The 18,893-nt window shown below is 43.8% G+C and overlaps 1 protein-coding gene and 1 pseudogene across 2 annotated transcripts; both read right to left on the reverse strand.

The window, feature by feature from the left end:
- Positions 1 to 2,509: 2,509 nt before the first annotated feature.
- LOC116562133 lies at positions 2,510 to 5,850 on the reverse strand (annotated as a pseudogene). The gene has a single exon (XR_004273785.1). The product of XR_004273785.1 is annotated as an uncharacterized LOC116562133 (transcript).
- LRATD1 (LRAT domain containing 1) lies at positions 2,510 to 7,827 on the reverse strand. The gene is made up of 2 exons (XM_032294325.1): positions 7,578 to 7,827; positions 2,510 to 6,571 (listed from the first exon to the last, which is right to left on the reverse strand). Exon 2 carries the CDS (start codon positions 6,533 to 6,535, stop codon positions 5,657 to 5,659), a length of 879 nt encoding a protein of 292 aa, XP_032150216.1. The 5' UTR covers positions 6,536 to 6,571; positions 7,578 to 7,827; the 3' UTR covers positions 2,510 to 5,656.
- Positions 7,828 to 18,893: the final 11,066 nt, after the last annotated feature.

Raw genomic sequence — 18,893 nt, forward strand, 5'->3', positions numbered from 1 at the left:
TCTTAGGATACATATAAGCAATAGCCTTATATGATCTTTTTCAATGTTTTGAAACATTAAATGATGCTCAAAGTAACTTCTGAAGCATTTACTTTGCACTTGAAATTTTGGACATTGACTGTATTCATACCTAGTATTTCATAAACATCTATCCTTTGGACAAAATTAAGTTCAGAACTTATGTTCACATTAAGAATTGGTTTGTAAAAGCCAAGGGCATAGCAATTATTATAATATTTTAATATATAAATGAGTAATGATTATTTAGAAAACACCCATGACCAAACTCCATCAAATCTAATTTTCCCAGACTTAGGTGTACATCTAGTAAGTCTATTCCTACATACCAAAGAAAATTTTTAGCAAGAGCTACAATCAGCTTCCTTCTGAAGGAATAATCTTATGATTTCATGTGAGAAAAATCTCTCCTTGATGTGAGTGAGAGATGAACTTGTGAAAGTTATAGTCAGAACTGTTAGTTTGCTTTTCCCTTTCTGACTGAATGACAAGAGAACATTGTCTACCTTTTCTGGATTCTTTGATAGTTTGTTTTCTCTGCTAGAAGCAAATCAAATATTCCAAATACCCTTGAACAGAAAATAGCCTTAAGCCCCATAAGGTGTATTTCCATGAGCATTTTGAGGTGGAAAGACCCTGCAAATTTTAGTTAGAGAAGTTTATTTAGGCTCGTCTTTGCAGGCAAGCCAGGTGATAGGCTTTCTGGTTTTCCTAGTAACTAAGAATCAGTGAGAAACACTTGTACTAGACAACTACCATAGTCTTACATTTATGGAGTAGCCACTGTGTGCATTGTTCTATCAGCCATCAAAAAAGAATGATAAAAGTCCACAACATAGGAAGCCATTCATCTGAGTGTTCTTCCAAAAAATATGGTAATTACAAGTAGTGTCATCATCAGTGACAAGGGCAGGGAAGACTATGTTTTCTTTTTATTCAGTTATTCAAATGCTTAAACCTCTTCTATTTAGAGTTCAAACGAGGTAAAAATACAAGCTCAAAGGTAAACTTTGAATTATGAAATAATGGGATTTTTAAAATTACTAAATGTTGAAAGATAGGATCTTAGCTTTTCTTGTCTTCCGTTAGAAGGCAGAACAGGTGTCCCCTGTTGAAAAGCTTGTTAGATCATTGTATCACCTCGTAACCTCCCCACTTTATCTTGCTTTTTATTTTTCAATTACCTCTTAATATTTACAGCTTTCCTTTGAATTGTTTCTTTTTAGTTAGAGAAATCAGGAACATATTCTTCCAGAAATGAGAATAAAACTAATTGCACAACTCCCACATTTTCTTTTTGTTTATTGTTAGCTTTAAGCATAGCTGCTTGCTGCCCAGTTATACGTTAGCTATATGACTGCCAGGGCTTTTTCCTCCTATCATTGTATATCTCAAGTCACTCTCCATTTCGTTTTTAAGTAGTCTGTATGTTTGTGTGTGTGTGTGTGTGTGTGTGTGTGTGTGTGTGTGTATCTGAATGAAACAATTGCTAGCTTTAGACAGAAATGTATGTGTACACAGATTTTACATATATATATACACATGTGTATATATGTATATGTGTATTTACAACTATGTAAATGTACATGTGTGTATGTATATGTATACATGTATATATGTATATTATATGAATAGCTAGTGATTTTCAAAAAATATATATTGACTCAAGTGTTAGATAGCTACTCTGTAAATACAGTTTTTAATGTTTCAAGAAATCTAGAAGCCTGTCTTTTACCTACAGACCCTTTGTGCATGTGGCAAATCACCTCTAAATGGCAAAAACTAAATGGATTCTCTTCATTTGTTCAAAAATGAGAAGCTTTAAAGATATGCCTATGAATAAAAGAAAATTAGGTTGGTATATTATGATTGTGCAATTGTTATAAATTTCATTGAAAATTGACCCCGTTCTACTTGGATGACTAAGACATTTAACTCTTAGGGATGTTGAAAGTGTACCACAAAACATAAGTCATCAATGAAGTGATGTTTAAAGACTTTTAGTATATACTGCTTATTTGAGTAATTCATTATTTTGTAAATACCAATAGCATATGTTTCCAAGAAAAATAAAATAGCCATGTTCCAACAACAGTGTTCACCACAGAAAAATTATACAGAGGGGAAGGTAAACACAAATGTTAAAAAAATATATCAAGTGAAGCATACATCTGCCCCTGTGCTTGATGTTCTAATCTAGCACAATTCTTTCCTAACTATAATACATATTATTTTAATAAAATACGGTCATGACAGCAGCTTACATTTTTAAATGTTGAGGAACACTTTACATCGATTTAACTCATACTTTTAAAAATGTATGTAAATTCTATAGCTGTTTTTTTTTTTAATAGAAGGAATGTACTTTGAGAATAACAGCATTTCAGGACTGGTTTTGTTTAAAGTATATCCAGCCCTCCTCCTTATTTTATTTTTGGTTTAAATAAAAGTAGAGCAAAGCACTCTTTGAAGTAAAAGTACCTGTCTTTTCCTTTTTTTAAAATCATAGTTTATTTTCACTACCTGAAAGTGGAGAAAAGATGTAGTATAAAGATAGCTTTCCTCTACACCAGAGCAGGCTCAGCAGAACCCATCCCCAGCTTAGCCACACCCAACATCATGGAAATAACTAGGAAGCTGCGGTCTCTAGAGGACAACTAATACGAAAACTAAATTCCTAACACCATTAAAGTGTTGAGGAAACTTTTGGGCTAATTTCTACACCTCTGGTAAAATACAGAATGATTACATTCACTCACAATAAAAATCAAGTGTGCCCATGCCATCTGCCATGGGAAATTTCACCATCTTGGATTCACTCACATTGTCAACGTATACACCTTTTTCAGGATAAAGCCATTAGGTAATATCTTGACCATATCCTCTGCATGATGAACTGTTACTCAAATTTTTCTGCCATGGGTTACCTTATTAACACTGAACAAAGAGATAATAAATGATTATTTCAACAGGAATAAGAGAAACCTTGCAAACCTTTCAAGTTTCTTCTGTAACTATTGTTTTATTATTGCGTGTTTGTAGAGGTATTATCACGGACCTGATCCTTTTATAGGCCAATATAACGAATGCCACTTTAACTACCCAACTCATTTTTACTGCCAGTCTAGCCTCGGCAAGTATAAAGCTGACAAGCCATTCCTCTATGAGAGTTTCCTCTTAGTGAGAGAGAAATCTACATACCATCAGAGGAAATAAATCTTAGTATTAGGTGTGATGGAGACTAATTCATTTCTTTTGATGAAGTCCCACCCTTGAGTGACTTTGAGGGGGAAGACAAAATGTCAAGAAGGAGTCCTGCAGGAACAAGTGCTTAAGATGGTGTTTAATACAGCAGGGAGCCAAGATACAGTAGTAGGACACAGTAAGGAATGTGGAATGTGTAGATACAATTTAGAATTTCGTTTTATGATCTGCCACCTGTTATTTGAAAGAGGAATAAGCTAGGGAAATAAATGACTTTCAGTTATTTATACATGCAAGGGTAAGTTAGTTATTACAAAAGTTTTGCTGTTGTGCTAAAAGAAAAGCATATGCATTTGAACATTTTTTAAAAAATAAATCACTCAATAGGCTTAAGAAAAATACTTTAGTTCATATTTCATTGATCTGACCTTTTGATTTAAGATCAGGGAATGAATCCAGGATGAAAACTAAAGAAGAAAAGAAAGAAAAAAAAATAGAAGTGAATCATTTACCATGAAAAAGGCATTTTCAGTCTCAGGTAACCTCAACTAGTTTTTATTGCATTATTTTTGAAATGCCAAGAAACTGGCTTTGGTCGTAATACTTTCTGACCAACCAAATCACAGCTGTTAATGTGCAATTGCTTGCAACAATTAGCTAAACAGCATTATTTGACAAATTCCCTTGAAAGAGACCTAAATGCTATAAGCGTCTAACACATTGAATCAAGTAACTATCAGTTAGGCTGGGGCTGCAGCAGGAGGAGAGAAGTTTATAATCCTTGTCTAAGGAAGGGGTTTCACACCCAGCCTTCAGTTTTTGAAAAACAAGCATTTGTCCTGATCCTACTAGTTCTTCCCTGTTTTCAGCAAGAATTGAACTGTGAAACTGGCTAAAGAGGAGGGGGAAAAGCCACCAACTCTAGATTCAGTTTTAAGGAGATCAGGAGGAGAAGAAGAAAAATAGAAATGCAAATGTGAAATGGTGATGAGGTACAACATGGATAAAAGAAACATCATGGAACCTGCTAGCAATTTCCACCAAAGCAGTGAACCCCTTAACTGACAGAAATTCAGTACAATATACACATTCATTAACAACTCCACCATTACTAGGGCTGCTGTTTAAAGCCAAAAAACTACAATAGTCAAAAACAGAATTCTTATAATATTTGAGAAAAATAGAGTGAAAAGGCAATGTTAGCTAAGCTCTTAGCTACATCCACTCTTAATGGCCCCCAGTATTTAAACTATCATGGATTAAAGCCATGAAAATAAAAATTTCAATTTGAAATTTTATTAGCATGTTGCTAAAATGGTCAATAAAAACATCAACACGATAGGCTTTGTTGACATAGTTGGAAAACTGCTCTCTCATTTTTTAAACTTTATTTCCACTCCCCCACCTTCAAAGATTTCTATGTTAGGAAAAGCCAAACTAAACATACTGGCTATGGTGTTGTAATAATGCTGGTTTCTGGAATGGTGCCATGTCCTCCCCCTCCCTCTCCTCCAACTCCTTTAAAAATATGACTATTTTTGAAATGCAGCCCTAGGAGGGAGCCATCAAGGGTTCAGAACAATAAGCGCCCATCACACATTCAAGTTCCCAGACACCAGGTGAACGAGCGAGTTCCTTGTCGGGGGCGGGGCCGGCCGTCCTCACCGAATTCGCTGCGCCATCTTCCTCCCGGGACCCGACCGGCTTCCCTTCGGCCAGCGAGGGAGACTCGCAGGCAAAGGCGGGTGGGGGTGGCGTTCACTTCCCTCGGTGGAAAGAACGGGAGGCGAACGAACACTGTCTGGCTTAGCCCGCAGCCTGGAACACAATGTCAGGTTACCTGGGGCTGGAGAGCTGGAGAAGTCCCGGGCAGCCTCAGGATAACCCGGAATCCCCAAGTGCTGTCTTGGGGAATTATTATTCCCAAGCGCACGAGGGACAGTCTCGATTTCTTGGAAATCCTGCCATCTGGGGACGCATCCACAGAGGAGCTGAACTGTGCCCTGAAAAGACCAATTCTCGCCTCCGACCGGTCTGTGCGCGCGCGCTCGGGGCGGTGATGGTGGCTTTTGAGAAGAGGGTCGTTTCCCGGTCGGGTCACAGTCACTGACCATGGACTCGCGGGGGAGGCCACGTCCTTTCTCCCCTCAGCCCCTTCCCCTTTCCTGGTTCACATCTTAAGGGGAAAGCGCACGCCGGGTCTCCCAGCACCGTCGCCACCCGTTCAGCTGCGCCCTTTCGGCCCCGGGGCAGTTCCTGAGACTTCCTGCCGCTGGCCGGGGAGCGAGGTGCGAAGGTGCAGCCCGGGCCTCGGCCACCGGCGGCGGGCGCGCCAGGGGACTGGGGTTGAAAACCGCCGGCCGCGAAGTCCGGGTGCGGGGACTGGATGGGTGCGGGACGCGGGGAGGCGGCGGGGCCGGCAGCCCCTCGGCAGCTACTCCTTGTCGTCCACGAGGTCGGCGAGCTCCTGGAGCACGCGCAGGCGGCCGCTGGCGTCGATGCGGCGCTTCTCGCGGATGAGGTCTTCCAGGCTGTGAAACCTGGCGGTGTGGATCTTGTTCTCCCCCAGGTGCACCTTGAGATAGTACTGCTGCTGCGGGGGCTGCGCGGCGGCCGGCACCTCCCCTCCCGCCTTGAACTCCCGCTTGCCGAAGCGGCACCAGGCGGCGAAGCTCTCCGAGTTCGTCCAGCAGATCTCCTCGCTCTTGAGGCCCAGGTGGCCGCAGGCGTTCTGCACCACCAGCTCGGCCACCAGCGGGCGGTAGCGGTACCAGCTATTCACCACCCGGCCCACGTTGGCCGCGCCCGCCTCGTACAGGCTGTCCTGGCGGATCTCGCCTTGGTGCAGGTGGATGATCTGCCCGCCGCCCACGTAGACGGCCCAGTGCGGGGCGGGCGCGGGCGGCTCCGGCGCGGGCTGCAGCCACAGCAGCTCCAGCAGGTCGCCTGGTTCGCAGAGCGCGGGCAGCGCGGTGACCGCGTAGACGCTCAGGTCCGCGCCCTGCGGGCCGCCGCTCACTTTCGAAAAGATGCATTCCTGGCCCCGAAAGGCGGAAAACTGAGTCTCGTTGAGGAGCAGTTGGTGCAGCAGGTGGTGGTGGTGGCGGCTGGGGCTCTCCGGGCAGGGGGTGCAACCCGGGGGGGCCTTCACGCCAAACTTGTCGGGCTGCCCGCGTTCGTCCAGGTCTTCCTCATCATCCGAGAAGAAGTAGGCGACCCCGACCCGCAGTTCGTCCTTCTCAATCCCGGACGGGTCCCCTGTGGGCAACTCGCTGTAGTTGAGGTGGGTGATGCGGTCCAGTTGGTTGCCCATCAATGAGGCGGCGAGGCGAGGGCCAGGAGCGGGGATCTGCGGAGCACAGAGAGGCAGAGACACCATCAGAGTCGGGGCTGTCCCTTTCGGTGTCCCTCCCCAAGACGTGCGTGCCCCTGGGACCTGCCGGCTCTCCTATGTGCTTTCACCAGAGTCACCTTTTCCAGCAGAGTCCCCGTGCCTCACCGCGGGTAGGAGGGGCGGAGAAGCTGCCACCGGTCCAGAAGGCGACCGCGAGAGCAGACACCACCGCACAGCCTCCGACCCCTTCCGGGAACCCGGTCCAACTCCCAGAAGAAAACACCCAGGCTGGCTGGAGAGGTTGCGGGGTCCCCGTGGGTAGGAGAGCGCTGGCTGTGGCAGCGTGGGAGACGGACACCAGGGAAGGACGGAGGGGTGGGCTGAGAGGGAGAAGGGAGCCTAAGGCCCTTGAGCTGGGAGCAAGCTGAGCTCTCATGTCTCCAGCCCACCTCCCAGTTTCGCACTAGGTTGCCTTCCTCCCCTTACAGCGGCTCGCACAATGACAATCGGACACATTCTCAGGCATTCACTTGACACCAGCAACATTTTGGACACTTGGGAGTCCAGACATTGGCAGGCTGGTGTACTGGTGTATAATGTCACATACACCCACAGTGACAAACCTTCACGACGACACACTGGCACACTTAGACCCCACACATTCGTGCACCATTTCAGCCCCACGCTTGCACGCTCGCCGATGCACGTACGCCCAAGCACCCGGGCACACCTGCCCTCCCAGGCAGGTGCACTCTGCCCCTTACTTCTCTTGCCTTGTCCCCAGCAGAGCCAATCGGACTGCGCCAGGGCGAGGCTGCTCTGTCTAAAATAACCTAACAAAGAGGCAGGGGAGGATGGAGAAAGCCAGTGCAGTGTATGTGTGTGGGTGTGGGTGGGAGCGTTTGTGTGTAGAGAGGTCCACTTTCAGCTCAAAGACCCCCTCCCTCCAACCCAGCACAGGATCCAAACAATCGGACGAAGAAAAACCGTTTCCAAGGCAAAGAAAGCCGCTTCTCCCTACCCGTGATTTCCCTGCTCCCGAAACCCCAAACTCCTTTAAAGTCTCCTGGTCCCCATGGGTGCTGCGGAGGCGGCGGTGGCGAGTGAGTCCTGGGCTGCGCGTGGGGCTGTGGCTCCGCACTGCCCCGCGCCGAACCGTGCGGTGCGGCGCCCGTGCGCCTCCGGGTCTGCGCTGGCCGGGGTGCCTGCTCCCCCTGGACAGTCCCGGCTCGGCTCTGCTTTCCCACAGCCGCGCGGACGACTCTAAGTAGCCAGAGCAGCCGGTTCCAGGGCCCGCCCCAGAACGCGCTCATTGGTTGGGGCGGGTGCCAGAGCCCTGTCAATCTCCACCGGCGGGGGAGGGGCGCAGGGGCGGGTCCGCAGTGAGCTCGGCTCCGCCCCGCCCCGTCCCCCGCACATCCAACCGCGCGCTGCCCGCGGGAGCGGAGGTGTGCGCACCGGAGTGGGGCGCGGCACTTTTTGTAAGGCACTGCTGCCCGCTGGCGCCCGTGGCCCCCAGCTGGTACGAGCCGATTGTGACGGAGAACACAGTCCGCCCGCGTTCGGTGTTCCAGGAAGACAGGCTCCTCCGGCTGCGAAGCTAAGTCTGGGTGTGGAGAAGAAACCCCAGTGCACCCCAGCGTGGCCCAGGCACTGCGAGCGGCCCGGGGTGGGCCGCGACATTGTCCCAGGCGAGCGCTGGGATACCCCAGGAGCCTTGGCTCCCGATGGCCCTGGGATCGAAGACCTTTTTCTGCTCCGGACGTCTTTGAAATTGCGCCTGCGACCGTTGGCTCCTCTTCTTTGACTGGAGTGAGGCTGCTGACCCTGAGCTGGTGCCCTGTTTAAAACTGGATGACCCGTGTCAAATGCGATCCAAAAGTCTGAGCTTTGGCGGGTCCATTCCCTGGCTGTGCCTGTGATATTGGCCTCCGGTTTTCTGAGTATGGGAGGAGTACTTCACAACTCACGTGTGTGAGTTCGTACATGCAAACAGAGAGTAGGACATAAAAGTATTTTCCAAGCCCCAGGATTGGGATTGCTAAACAGGTTTTGTTTGGTTTTGTGGGAAAGGGAGTGTCGAGCAGTAGTTAATGATTACATTTCTGGATGGAAAGTTAATGAATGAATGTGTTCTAATTTCGTTTATACAATATTCTAGACCAACATTTTCAAAAGTTTCTAACTTTAAACCTCGAAGAGTTCTTAGACATCTGGTTCTGGTCCCAACGCTACTTATCTTTAAGCCTGGGCTCCAGCAACTTTTCTATGAAGCCTCTTTTCTTTCTCAATGGGGAATTTGATGCTTCCTATTTGTGCCCCCTGCCTCTTCCCTATAAAATGAATTCCTTGAGAATAGACTTGCATTCTGCACAACCTTCTAATCTGGGCCTCTTACCCAATGCTAGGCATGCAGTGGGTTCCATTGGTAATAGTAAAAATGAAAACAGCTTGTATTGACCACTTACACGTGGTCAGGCACTTAAGAGTAAATTAAAGTAAATTAAGTAGACAATTTAATCATTATTCCTCTGTAGGGTACTCACTAATACCCAAATTGTAACAAACAAGGAAACAAAAGCTCCAGTGCTAGTGCCAGCAATCCATCCAAGGCCTATGATATTCCAGATCCAGGCCTTCACTAGGTTGTACTGTTTACTGAATGAAATCTTGTTTCATCAAATGAGAAGATTGATGTTCCAGAGAACTTAGCTGATTGGCTCAAGGTTACATGGAGACTGATGCATATCGCAACCCCCTTTTATTCTTTGCCAGACTTTTCTGCTTGAAGAGCTTCAAACTGCCATGCCTCCAGTTTATGTTTGCTTTCTGAAGGTCTCTGTACACCCTCACAGCTTCCAAATGTAGTGATTTATCAAATTAGATGCTAAAATATTGCTGGGAAAGAGGACTTTAAAATGACCATCTGTATGCATTTGGTGTACCTAAATCTTTTCAGAAATTTGGCTATTGTCCATGTGCCAGTTATTAGAAAACAAGTTGTTGTTCATGGAACTGACCACAGGTTGTGATGGCCTTTTTTATGCTTGCCATAAGTAATAAACAACTCATTTTGGCCCTGAAGTCAGGAGAATGGGACAAGTGGCTTTAGAGATCAAGAAGTGAGTTATTGGTCTTGTTATAAACTGGACTCAGAGCTGTCTGGGATGAGGGTATCTGAAGAGTTCATTATTGATGTCTGAGAATAATAACTCTTTGGAAGCAACTCAGCATTTGAATAACTTTAAAAAAAATCCATCCCCAAGATCAAACCTTGTGCACAAACATTTACAACCCTTTTGCTGTGTTCTGCCCTACCTGTTCTATTTCGTTCTGCTCCAGACTACAGAGTAAGCAGGTAGTTCCTCTTTGTTTAGTATTCCAATACTATACAAATTAATTAAAATACAATATTAAATATAATATTTATATTTAAAACCATAATTAAAATATGATGTTGTCAGTGATTGGATATATAGTGCCTAAAGTTTAATTTTTTTTTCTTCTTTCTTTCCTCCCATTCCCCCTGCTAGGCTAAAAGGCTAACTGCTTTTGTAATCACATGGGAGAAAAAATACCTGGAGTCCCCTTGAAACATAAGGCAGGGAACACATTGCCTGTGAGGCTTGAAATACAGGGAGCTAAAAGTAAACTAAGGAAAGTACATCTACACCTTGTCGTCTTTTGGCAATTACCAGATCATAAAGTAAGAAATATACCAATCAAATAACGGATGCTGATTGTAGAAAATGTTTTCTGTTCATCACAAAATATTGCTTTCAAATAGTTTTATTTGACTTTTATTTTTTACTCCATCCGGGCTGCTTTTACAATGAGAAAACACAGTGCTGTCAAAAGCAGAATATAATTGTCCAAACCACAGACTCTGAAAACCAACTAATTTAAACTCTTTTTCAACATTTATTGCTGGGTAACTTCGAGTCGGTTATTTAACCTCTGTGGGCAACAAGAAACTTCCTTATCTGTAAAAAAGAGATAATAATAGTGGCCACCTCACTGAATTGTTGTGAGTTTATACATGTAAGCACAGTGTCTGACACAGAGTGAGCTTTCAATCAAGGCTACCTTATTATTATTCTTGGTGGAAGAGAAACGATCTCATACCCTACTTGTTTATGACAGCTGTGCAGCTCTCTTTCTCCTTTGCCCCAGGCAAAAGGTAGCTATAGATAGAGCGTCCAAGGCTTTCCCTGACTGGAGTATAGGACTGCTTCTGTGTTAAGGTGGTGAGAGCCCTGCCTATCCTTCAAATACTCTGAGACCTAAAGCTCTCTGCAGATTTCAGCATGTGAGCCCCTGGGCTGATCAAGTGGTGGTGGGGAGTGGGGTGGGGGTTCCCTGAAGAAGTTTTAATAGTTTCAAATGAACGTTACCTGGTGTGAGGAATTTGTGTTGGAAAAAGTTACAGGGGAGTGATGAGGAGTCACTCAAATGTATGTGATCTTTTCTACTGGTGCCATCTGGTGTATTACCATGTTTCTCTTTTCTTTTTGGTTGCTTCTTTGGCACTATATGAAAAGCTTTTCTCCAAATTTGACTGAACAGGTCCTTGGCTCAAACTGTCATCTTTTAAAATTGGCCCTGGAGTAAAGGTTCAGAAAAATTATACGCCCCACTTTATCCTTTAATGAAATAAACTGTTCCATCTCCTGTGCTTGACTGCCTCAGGTAGTTTACATACTCATCCTGATCCGAGCTAAAGAGTACTCTGTGTCCATCTGGATTAGAGATAGTGATACGGCTTTACCAGTCCCATTTCCCTTCCTTCTGGGCACCTAGCTAAATGACAAGTCTAAGTATCCCTGCAGTCATTTGCCCTGTGCCCTGTGATTGAGTCCTGGCAAACGGAATGTGGGTGGCAGTAGGGTAAGCCACTCTCAGGTGCGGCTCCTGAAACTGAAACCATTAACACCATCTTCCAGAACTTTCTTTTGCCATTTGGCCATGTGCAGAGGATTCACGGTAGGACTCCTAGGATCTAGTAGATGGAAGAGCCACTAGATGAAAGAAGGCCAGGACTCCTGAGTGACTGTGTAGAGCCGATAATTTCCCCTCCCAAGAAAACTGCATTGGACTGTGAAGAAATAAATCTTGGGTTAAGCCACTTCAAACTTATGTGGTTATTTATTATAGCAGTTAGCCTGTACTGATTGATATACTCTCCTTATTTTAGACCTATCTCGGAACAATAAAAATCTTCCCCCCCTGCAACACACACACACACACACACACACACGCACACACGCACCTCCTTTTCTCTTTGTATCTGTTCTCACTCTCAGGGCTAACTTGCCTGGAATCCCTGTAGCATTTCAGCATGTTCACATCACCTAGAATTTAAATAAGTCACTAATGAAAATATCTGTCCCCTCTAGGTACTACCCCATATGTCCCTGCTTATTTGTTCTAGAAATTTTTACAGCTTCAATGTGGCTAACTTACCCAACTCTCTAAACATCTTACCTGCTTTCTGCTTTTATAGACCACAAAAATGGCCTGGGAAACCCCTCCTGGTTAGTTTCTTGCAGCTGGTATCCTGTTTCCCTTAACCTGCATGCATGTATTGACACTCTATCAATTTCTTCTTCAGTGCCCTCTTCCAAGTTTGGCTTCCACACTTCCGTGTTTTCTAAGTTTCTTGCTATAACTGAGTGTTCATATTAAAGTGTCTTTCGTGGCTTCTTATCATTGAACCATTAAAGACTCATGAATGCTCCCTGGGCAAAGCCTTTAGCACTAATTGGTTTCATATATTTTTATGTGGATTATACAAAGATATCGTCACCTGCATTCATTCTCTCTGTGTTTTCTTCAGATCTTTGGAGAATGCACGCCTTTTGTGTGGGTCCACTTCCCCTTATCAGTGACAGTTGAGCTTTCCTGAGTAGGCATGGGTCACTATTACAGACACACTGCTAGCTTTTCCTTTTCTCTGGAATGTCTTTCCCTGCCTGTCTGATCTAACCTCCACTCAAAATTCATAACCCCTCCAAGTGTCAGCCCCTCCAATCTATCTGTCCCCTCAGCCCACTCTAATTGAAACCCTCCTTTATGCTTCCATAGCACCGTGTGTGTATTGGACACAAGATGTGTCAGAAATGTGTCAAAACACTTATCAAATTGAGCTGGCATCATGGGTTGACTTTCCTCTTTTTACTTATTAATAGACTAAAGAATATTTGAGGAAAAGCCCAAAGTCTAGTTCAAGTCTGTATTCCCTTTGCCAAGCATACGGTTTGGTGCAGTGTGCACTCAATAGATACACCTTGCCTGACTCAATGTGCACGTGAATAATGGAATGTTTTATTTAGTGAGCTGTCAGTATTTGTGTTTGTTTTGGTTATCACTAATTTGAGCACTTCAATGCCTAACACATGTATTAAATTAGACAATGTGTGGGAAGGTGTGCTCTGTGATGTATAGTATTGGGTTTCCAAATGGTCCTCTAGCATCATCAGGGAACCTGATAAAAATGCAGATTCCCAGGCTCTATCCCCAAGCTACTGAAACTTAGTCTCAGGATTGACTCTAGGAAATTTGCATTTTGAATATTCTTTCTAGGCATTTTGGATGCAGTATGGTAATTACAAGTCAAATGCTACTCAAATGTAAATATACATATATATATTCTTAAGTACAGGGACAGCCCCTGAGGAGTAGACACTTAATAAATACTTGGAGTTTCATTCTCCAGACATCGTCTGGTTAATTTCAACAGCACTGAGACTCATTTTAGACTTGCTCATACCAAGCTGGCAAATAAAGGTATCAGTTTGCATTGTGAAGTCAAGTGGCTTGTTTAAAAGTCATATTGCAGGTGTACGGTAGAGCTCAGGCTTTATCTTTTTTTCTCCTTGCTCAAACTGCTGTGCCCCCCCACCCACCGTGCTCATAGGCTGTGGTTAGAGCAGAAAACAGGAAACGTAAACAGGAAAACTTTCTGGTCCTCGATGTCAAATTCCTTTTTAGGCTACTGACTGACTGATTATGAAAGTATTGGTTCTGTCTCTGCAAAGATTAACTTTTATGCTCTTGGTGTTGCTTCTGGATTGCCCTTCTATCCGTGTCTTTGCCGGCCCCATCCTGGCAAAGACATGTCCATCAACCCGGGCTCTCAATGCCATCTGTTTTTTCCTTCTCAAGGACCTCACACTTTTAATGACCACTTCTCTCAACCTTCATGTATAACTCCACCTGTTCTCCTAACTGCGTCCCAGTTGCATGGAATCATATTTGTGTCTCACATCTTAAAAACATCTCCTGACTGTGCCTCTCCCTTGAGATACTCTCTAATCTTACAGTTTATCCCAACCCACCACAGGCTGTTTTGTGCAGCCATCACTTCATCACTGAGCAGCTCTCACCAAAGGGACCAGTGGTCTCATCGGCATTGAATGTGAGGGATGTTTCTGGGTTTTTACCTTACTTGACTTCTGAGAAGCATGTGGCACAGAGGACAACTTCTTCCTTGTTGAGCTAGGCTCTTCCTTTCCTTCCATTGCACTACACTCTCCTGGTTTCCTTCAACCTCTCTGGCTCTTCATCTTACAGCATTTTGTGGACTCATTTCCTTTAACTTCTTTCAATCGTGGTTTTCTTCAGGACTTCTGTTCCCAGATTCTTTTCTCAACGCATCCCCATTGACTGGCTCTTTGAAAAGTCATATTGAAGGCGATCTTGTCTGCCTCTCTGGCTTTCATCCCATTTCCATCTGATGAATTGTAATGGAACTGTAACCCAAATATCCAACTGCCTAGAAGACACGTCCTGTGGCTGTTCCACAGACATGGAAAGGCCAGGATGTACCAAGCTCTGAGCACTTCTTCTGCTTTTCTTTGTGTCTTTCATTTTACTGTTAGGCACTGTTGCCCTCCCAGTTTTGCAAGCAAGTGCCTGGGCATTAACCATCACTTTTCCATTACTCCGGGCTACATATGGCCATGTCCATCTCCTGTTAATTCTCCCTCATGCATATTCTTTCTCATTCATCCCCTTGAGTCCCTTCCTACAGCTCGCCTTAGTCCCAGGCACCAGGCACTCCCATCTACATTGTGGCAGCTGGCTATAAATTATTGCCCCGACCCCAACGTTGTTCCCAATAGTCATCTCCCTGTACTATATACAGAGCCATTTCTGAAACGTACATTTTTTAGGTCACTTCCTTACTTGAAACTCTCAATAACTCTCCGTTGCCCTCAGGAAAATATTGAACGTCCGTATGGCAGATTCATGATCTTGATTCCTGCTCCACCTCATATTTTGCTACATGCCCTCTTGCTTCTTGCTTCAGCCTTACTGATTAAGTTTATTTGTTTATTTATTTGTTTTTGAGGCAGATCCTTGTTCTGTTGCTTGGGCTGGAGTGCAGTGGCGTGACCTCAGCTCACTGCAACCTCCACCTCCCAGGTTCCAGCGATTCTCCTGCCTCAGCCTCTGGAGTAGCTGGGATTACAGGCGCCTCCACCACTCCCAGCTAAAGATTTTGTATTTTTAGTAGAGACAGGGTTTCCCCATGTTGGCCAGGCTGGATACAAACTCCTGACCTCAGGTCATCCACCCGCCTTGGCCTCCCAAAGTGCTGAGATTATAGGCGTGAGCCACCGCGCCTGACCTGTTTGTTTTTAACTGTTCTCTGCCTCATTGAGAGCCTGTGCTGTTATTTGTATTACTGCTTATGTTCCCTCGGCTGAGATTCTTTCTTCCAGTCCTCTTGACAAAAAAATTCTTTCTTCATTTCAGTTTAGATTTTACCTCCTCCTGGCAGCCTTCTCTGACTTAAAAAATCTGCCTTGGGTGCCCCACTAGGTGCTCCCACTGTTCCCTGTTCTTTCCCTGCTATGTTGCCACTACCTGCCTCTGTGTCTGTATCCACTACGAGACTGTGACCTTTTTAGAGGAGGGACTGTATCTATGATGTTTCCACCAGTATTTCCATCATTGAGCACTATCTATGCTTCAAGATGGAAGTTTAATACACATTGGTCAAATGCAACTGAATTAGAATTGATAGCTGTAGCTCTGGGAGTCAGAGGGGATTTCTCTCTCTCTTTTTCTATTTCCTCTACCCACCTCCTCCTTCTTACTTAAATTTTCCTACAACCGATAGCACAAGGCAGGGAATCTATGGAAGACTTGCAATAAATGCATTGCCGATTGATAGAGATAACTTCAAATTTTAAAAGCAGTAGATATGTGCTTATTTAAAACTGTAAAGTGCCTGCTTAGATTTGTGTTTCACTTGTTCTTCTAGGTGTTTATTTCTGGTGTCATGGTACATTTGTATAGCTACCAAGGATGATTCGTTTTGTTTTCCTTGCTTAGTAATTACCTTTATCATAATGAAGTATTTATTTGTTTTCAAGTTGTCAAAAGTTTGAATCTAACTGTAGACATAGCACATAGTTAATAAAGTATGGTTTCTATTTTAAAACATGCGCTTGACATACCAGTCCTACCAGCAAATTCTCAACCTATTTCTAAATTACCAAGAGCAAGGAGCTTAATTTATGCATGTCCTCACGTTGCCATTCCATCATCCCTCTTGCTCTAATGTTGTCTTAATTGCTCTCTGTGTCTTTGCCTTTGATCCTAGTGTCTGAGCTTGTTCTCTTACCACAGGTCAGCTTTAGCTTCAGGGTTCTATTCTGAGTGCCTGGATTCAAATTCTGGCTTCCCTATTTATTCACTGTATGGCTTTAGGCAAGATGCCTAGTTCCTGTGTGCTTCAGTTTATTCATCTTTCAAATATGAATAATATTATTTTTCCCTAAAAGGTTTTGATGAGTATTAAATAAAATAATACATTGAAACAGCACAGCATCTAACCCAAAATAAGGTGTTAGTAACTATCAGGTCTTATTAAAGAATCCTACCCTACTGAGTCAATAACATTTTCATTTTCTTTATACCTCCTTTTTAACATTCTGCAGTATTTTATTATTATTATTACTCTAGGGCACATAGTAATAAGCTTAAATATTCAATTTAGAATATACCTGAGATACTGTTCATAATATTAACTTTCACATTGATTTCAAAGCATTTATGGAGCTTGTCCTGTGAATCACAAGTAGAACTTAGACCTGGGTTGCAAAGGTGAAGACACATTCCCTGTTCTCAGTGGAGCTCACATTATATGTGGAGGGGTGGATAAGATATGAACAAATGTAAACTAATGGAAGCAATAAAACTTTTTAAAAGCACAGTAGAGGGAATTATTAACTCTGGAAAAGATAAGGAAGAGGCTATTTTATGAAGAAGTTTTGTAGAATAAATAGAATTTTTCTGACCAGGAAAGAGTGAAAAGTTTTTTCAGCTACAAGGAGCAGTATATATAAATTTCAAGAGTCATAAAAAATGTAATATTTTCATAAAAACACAAAGTGGTTTGATATTGGTAGAACGTAAAGTAGGTATGGACCAAGTCAGAAACGGGTCCTCGTGGTATACTTTGGGCCCATAGTGTCAGGATTATACTAAAGAAGAAAGAAGCCAGAGGCAGGGAGACCACCGAAGGGGATGTGGTAAGAGACCAGGTGTCTTAGTCCGTTTGGACTGCTATAAACGTACCGTAGACTGGGTGCCTTTAATAATAGACACTTAATTCTCACAGTTCTTGAGGCTAGAAGTCCAAGATCCAGTGTGGGCCTAGTTGTTTTCTGATAAGGGCCTGTTTTTTAGTTTGCATACTGCTGTATTTCGGACTTAAATGGGGCCTGTAGCTCCTTTGTTTGGCTAATTTCTCCCATTTGGAATGGCTGTATTTACCTAATGCCTGTACCGCCATTGTATCTAGAAAGTAACTATCTTGCTTTTGATTTTACAGGCTCATAGGCAGAAGGCACTTGCCTTGTCTTAGATAAGACTTTTGACTATGGACTTTTGAGCTAATGCTGAAGTGAGTTAAGACTTTGGGGGACTGATGGGAGGGCATGATTGGTTTTAAAATTTGAGGGTATGAGGTTTGGGAGGGGGCAGGGATGGAATGATATGGTTTGGCTCTGTGTCCCCACCCAAATCTCATCTTGAATTGTATTCCCACAATTCCCATGTGGAAGGAACCTCTTGGAAGATAATTGAATCTGGGGGGCAGTTTCCCCGATATTGTTCTCATCGCAGTGAATAAGATGAGATCGGATGGTTTTATAAGGGGTTGTCGCTTTTGCTTCTTTCATTCTCTCTTGCAGCTGACATGTAAAAGTGCCTTTCACCTTCTGCCATGATTGTGAGGCCTCCCCAGCCATGTAGAACTGTGAGTTCATTAAACCTACTTTTTTTCCCCAGTGTTGGGTATGTCTTTATTAGCGCTGTGAAAACAGACCAATATAGTAAATCTACCTTCTTGCTTTGTGCTCACATGGTCAGGGTAGAAAGTGGTGAATTCTACTGTCTTTTCTCATGAGGGCACTGATCTCTTCATATGAGCTCCACCTTCAAGACCTAATTACCTTTCAAAGGTCCTGTCTCCAAATACCAAATTCCAACACACTGGGCATTCGAGTTTCAACATAAGAATTTAGCAGGGACACAAACATTAGTGCCTAGCCCCAAGTAAGCCAACTTAAGGTGCTGGAATAAGACAGAGATAATGGGGGCATGGAGGAATGGATGGGTTTTAGAGCTATGTAGAAAGTAGAATCAATAGTGATTAGTAATCATTTGGATAGTTCTGATAATAGGATGAATTAGGGAAAGTGATGACTTCTAGCTTCCTTGACTGGATATTCAGCATATACCTAGAACACCAGATGTCATAGACCATAATGCTACTCTACAAAAAAGGTATTTCTACTCCTCTCTAAAATTCAAAATAAGCTCCTTCCCACCTTCTTGTGAATACTTGTCTTCCATTATTCACTAACAGTTGTTCAGCAGGGAAATAACACTACTTTCTGCCTTCAGAGCTTTGGTTTTGAAATTCTTTCCATGTGGCATGTGTTCTGTATTTTCTACCTAGTGTATTTTTTTTTTTTTTTTTAGACTTCTCTAATCTTACCTTCCTGGGAAAACTTTCCTCAATCACTCAGAGTGACATCACTCAGAATGACATCACTCTCTTCTACTTCTGATTTTCCTGTACATTTAATTGGCTCTCTGTGGCAAATACAATGCTGTGTTATGGTCACCATTTTTCTTTCTAGATACACAAGGAGGTTATACATCTCCAGCCTCTGCATAGTTATAGTTCTAACCCCATGTGACTGAGTTCTCACCGTTGGGAATGTGAGCAGGTATGCTGTGTTATGCTAGGCCTGAGGCAGTTCTGAGGGTTGGGAGCTCTTCCTGCTCTCCTCTCCTCTCCTCTCCTCTCCTCTCC

The sequence above is a fragment of the Sapajus apella genome, unplaced genomic scaffold (assembly GCF_009761245.1).
Source record: "Sapajus apella isolate SASKATOON/1434 unplaced genomic scaffold, GSC_monkey_1.0 scaffold31, whole genome shotgun sequence".
Lineage (NCBI taxonomy): Eukaryota > Metazoa > Chordata > Mammalia > Primates > Cebidae > Sapajus > Sapajus apella.